General features: G+C 55.3%; 1 protein-coding gene across 1 annotated transcript in view; it reads left to right on the forward strand.

Moving 5' to 3' along the window:
• Positions 1–3065, forward strand: part of BSND (barttin CLCNK type accessory beta subunit) — a gene marked incomplete at its 3' end in the record, with an annotated part of 11420 nt that extends 8355 nt beyond the window's left edge. The window contains exons 3-4 of the mRNA XM_003793151.2: positions 1449–1718; positions 2669–3065. Coding sequence (XP_003793199.2) covers positions 1449–1718; positions 2669–3065 — 667 coding nt within the window. The remainder of the gene's footprint in view (positions 1–1448; positions 1719–2668) is intronic.
• Positions 3066–4983: the final 1918 nt, after the last annotated feature.

Consider the following 4983-nt stretch of genomic DNA (forward strand, 5'->3'; position numbering starts at 1 on the left):
AAAAAAACCCTGCAAAACAAAAATACAGAGAAATAGAGTCACAGGGGGACCACTGTGACTAGCAAACCAAACAGGTGTGAGGGTGGCCAAGGCAGAGCTATGGGGCTCTGTCACTAGCTGCATGACCTTGGGCAAACTGCTGACCTCTCTCTGCCTCATCTGTAAAATGGGGTTCCTAGTAGTACCTAGCCACTAGGTTTCAGAGAGGGTAAGGGAGATGACACAGCAGAATTCTCAGAGCAGGGCCTGGCACTCCACAGGTCTTCATGGGTGCTTGTCATCATTGCAAGCTGCATTCCATCACTGTGTGATGGGTACACAGTGCCTTCTGTGTGGCCCAGACAGGGTCAGGCACTGTGTACCCATCACTCCTTCAGTTCTCATAGTAACCCTATAAGGTGGGTGTGTTAGGCCCTTTATACAGATGGGGAGACCGAGGCTCAAAGAAGTACAGACAAACTCCAAACCTCCTGGAGAGTCAGGAGGTGTGACCTTGCACAGACTGCCTCCTTCTGTGGGGTTGTCAAGCCCTGGCTTGACTCGGCACTGCCAAGGGCCAGCTGCAGGCCTAGGGTCCTGTCTGGGCTGGGGATTCTCTGTGCTTTGCTTGGGGAAGGAACCGATGATGGCATTTTCTGCCCCTGGCACATGGGATGAACAAACGTCCCAGTGGAAACAAAAGGTGTGGGGCCAGCCCAAGCTCTGTTATGTGCTGTGGGCTGCAGTGACAGAGCTGGGGATCAGGCACCCTGGGTTCTGGGCTCTTCCTTGTCACTTTCCAGCTCTGTGACTTTGGGCAAAGGACCTAGTCTCTGAACAGCACTTTCCAGGGGGACAGTAGCATAGTGGTAAGAGAACCTGACATCTGGAGCCCCAGTGCTACCACCTAGTGTCCATGTCACCTTGGGTACAAGCCAGTCAGAGGCCCTGTGCCTCAGTTTCTTCAAAGGACCTCCTGGAATTACAGTGAGGATGGGATGAGCTAATTGGCAGTGCCTGCAAGAAAGGAGCCTTCAACAACTGTGGGCTGTGGCCACTGACAGGGCGTCATCTGTGAGCTAGGAATGGTAATCTCTGCTTCAAGGCATTGCTGGGAACAATAGGATGACTAGCTCACCATCTGGGACTGTCTACTCTCAGGAGTAGTTGCTCTTCGTCTGCAATCGCACCCTCATGCTTAACTTAGGACACACCAAGTGAAGAGAGCACTGGACTGAGAGTCAGATTGGGGGTCAGGGCCCAGCTTGTCCATTTCATTTATTCACCTTGCTGGGCCTCAGCCTCCTTATCCCTGCAAAGGGGACAGCAACATTACCAAGTCTTCTTGTAGATTAGGGGAGAGCACATGCCCAGGGCAACTAGGGTCAGGGGAAAATAGTGATGTTTGTTGAGTGACTCTTTGCCTGCCTGACTGTTTTCTGTCCTCTGTCCGCTGTGCCCCCCACCAGCTCCCAGGCCCCCTATGTCAGGCTGTTTGAAGAAGCCGCCTATGACCAGAGCCTGCCCGACTTCAGCCACATCCAGATGAAGGTCATGGGCTACAGTGAGGACCCCCGCCCCCTGCTGGGCCCCCAGCTGGGCCAGCTGAGTCTGGGAAGCAGTGATGGAGGAGAAGGCAGCCCTCAGGACATTCAGGCCTGGACAGAGGCCGCTGTTGTTGTTCACCGGGGCTCTGACGAGAATGAGGGTGAGCGAGACCCAACTCAGAGCAGGCCCGGGTGAGTGTGCAGAGTGCAGGAGTGGGGATGCTGCCCAGTCCAGGGTAAAGGAGGAGAGGGTACGGGGCCACCGAGGGGCAGTGGGGTTGTTGGGAGTAAGGAGAGGGCAGTGGAGGGTGTGGGTCACGCTGAGAGGCAGCAGAGGTAACAGCAGGGAGCGTAAGCTTAGGAGTAGGTGGGCCCTGGGTCAAACCCCAGCCCCTCTGCTGAGTAACCTTGGCATGTTCCTTACTCTCCTGGGCCTCAGTTTCCCCGCATGGGAATGAATGGTCACCCCTGCTACACAGGGATTAGAATACTTGGTACCTGGCCCACAGGAGCCCTCGCTCCCTCAGAATGCTCTCTGTGAATAGTGGAGGGTCGGGAGCCAGAGGGACCAGAGCACAAGTCTTGGCTCGGCTGCTGACCTGTTCCATGACCATGAGTAAGTCACTCCCCACCCCACTCCTGTCCCCCCACCGTCTGTTTGTGAACAGAGTTTCTTGTCCATCCGTTTAGTCATTCATTCCATCAGCATTGCTGGGCACCTACGCCCTGCCCAGCCTTGACTGGCCTCCTCCTTTTGGGAGCTCCCAGTCCAAGGGGGAAGGCAGGCCAGGAAACAGAATGCCTCAGTGTGACCAGACCTGTGAGACACCAGAGGGGGACCCTGAAGGCCTGGAGAAGCGTATGAGTGACCTGGTGTGGGTAGTAACATTTTAGCAGCCCTGTTTCTTGAGCACCTACTGTGTGCCAGGCACTGTGCCTTGCTCTCTGTACATATTCTCTGCTGTAAACCTTAGGAACAGCTGCAGGAGTGAATGTTGTTATTTCCCCCACTTGACAGGGGAGGAAACTGAGGCCAAAGAGGTGAATTAGCCTGCCCCAGGCCTTGCAGCTAGAGGCTGGGCTTTGGACCCAGGCAGTCTGACTCAGAGCTACCCTTTCCCTTGCAGTCTTTGCCCCTGCAGCCCCCCGACCTGTCCCCAGGGCCCTGCACCCTTGGCCTCCTTCCAAGAGGACCTGGACATGGGCTCCAGTGAAGACAGCAGCCCCAACCCATCTCCGCCTGACAGAGAGGAACCTCGGCCCCCTACACAGGAGCCCAAGGCCTACTGGTGCCAGCTGGATCGCTACAGCGACTTTGCCCTGATCGATGCCCCCACAGCAGAGGATGTGCCCTGTGGGGGGCAGCAGCAGGAGATGGCCCTGCCCCACAACTGGCAGCGGTCCCCAGGGACAGAGGAGGAGGAGGAGGAGGCTTTGGACACAGGCGCAGAGGAGCCTGAGGAAGAGGAGGAGGACTTGTACTATGGGCTGCCAGACAGCCCTGGGGACCCCTTCCCAGACAAGGACCTGGGCTTTGAGCCTGATGGAATTGCACCCTAGTTTGTAGCCTGGGACCACTGCTAACCCCTGTGTGCTCTCAAGGGCCTCAGCTTCCCCATCTGCAAAATGGGATTATATGGAGGTTCCAAAGACAAAGGACTTCTGAGCATTTTGAAAATTGTGAAGAAACACACAGGGACCGGGTGCGGTGGCTCGCACCTGTAATCCCAGCACTTTGGGAGGCCACAACGAGATCACTGGAGTCCAGGAGTTGAGGCTGCAGTGACCTATGATTGTGCCACTGCACTCTAGCTGGGGTGACAGAGCAAGACCAATCTCAAAAAAAAAAAAAAAAAAAACACAGGGAGGGGATAATTACTCGCCCAGGCCATTGCTCTTTCAATGATTGGTTTTCTTTGGCAAACCTTTGAAGATAAACTAGGACTCAATGAGAAGGTTTGCAGCAGCTGAGGCTCCCAAAAGCTCTTTCTGCTTCCCCGCAGCTGGACTCTGACAGGGACCCTCCTTGGTGCTAGCCCTGGGCCCCTGATCTTTATGAAGACCTGGGGGTTCCCATTCCACCTGGCAGATGGTGGGATCGTCTTCTCTCAGAGCCAACCACACCTCCTCCCGGCCCACATCCTCCCAAAGCTCCCGTTGCTCCTATGCCAGGATTCAAAACCTTCTGCAGCTGAGCCCTGCTGTCCTCGGGACTTTACCCCTGGGCAGCCTTCCTCATTCTCCCTGCTCTTCCAATTCCAGCCCCTCATCCAGCGTTTTTGTTCCTGCCCAAGCTGCCCTTCTCTGCCAGACTGCCCAGGCTCCCTTGCCAGGGTGGCAAACTCCTCATCCTTCAAACCCCTGAGCAGGTGAAAGATTTCCCGATGCTGCACCTCCTGGAACAAGGCAGTTCTTGCTCTGCTACCTCTGGGCCTTGTACATTTATCACAGTCATGTGACCCTGCTCCTGCCAAAGGGTAGCACTGTGACCTTGACACTTAGCTTGGTATCTCCTGTGTCTAGCTGGGACTCTGGCACTGGTCATCAAGGGCATACAGAACTCACCAGAACCCATGAACATTTACAGATAACATCACCCTCTCTCACTTGCCCAACTTTTAAATTCACAGTTCTTTTCCTCTTTGGTGTTCAGACTTCTAAATGTACATAGATGTGAATGTACAGACTTCAGCCTGTACAGAGCTACAAAGCCAGGCAGACAGTCCCTGGCAGACAGCTGCCCTCCCTCCACCTGCAGGATACATTTGCATTGATTTAGGATTGTGGGTGAAATTTAATTCAAATGCCACCTGAATCAGGTGGCTACTTCCTGAGTACCTGCTAAGTGCCAGACACCAAGCCAGGATCTCTAGGGGAGAGAGGTGTGAACTACTGATACAGGCCTGTCCTGGTCCTCAAAGGGCTCACAATCTAGCGAGCTTGACTTTTTATAAGTTGGGGACAGAGCGCAGAGCAGAAGCTGAGGCTGAGATGGGAAGAGAGAAACAAAAAACTGACACATCAGAGGAAGCAGAGTGACAAGCACACGGGGGCCTGAGGGCGCAGCAGCCGGTGGCACACTCAGCCTGCCTGGCAGCCACTGGAGATATCACCATATCACACTGCAGCCCCGCAGAGAGATGCTTTTATTATGCTGATTTCTGGGAAGCTTCCCTCTGTGCCCTGCCCCAGCAGCAGGGAAAAGGCCCTCCAACCAGGACCACACACTCAGAGCTCGCATCCTGGGCCACCTGGGAGTGGACAGCCTCCATCAGGTGGGTGGGCCCTGGGTTAAGGTTGGTGGTCCTGGCCAGGGGAAGAGATGCCCCCTGTGCTGGGTCCGAAGGGCACGCCCTCTGGAGCACATGCCCTCTTCTTTCTGGGTCATTTCTGCCTCTGTAGTGAAGGGTGCCGCCGGGCACCTCCTCTCTGCTGGTGTGACACAGGGACAGGTGTT

This window comes from Otolemur garnettii, unplaced genomic scaffold (assembly GCF_000181295.1).
Source record: "Otolemur garnettii isolate 467f Iridium unplaced genomic scaffold, OtoGar3 scaffold00066, whole genome shotgun sequence".
Taxonomy (NCBI): domain Eukaryota; kingdom Metazoa; phylum Chordata; class Mammalia; order Primates; family Galagidae; genus Otolemur; species Otolemur garnettii.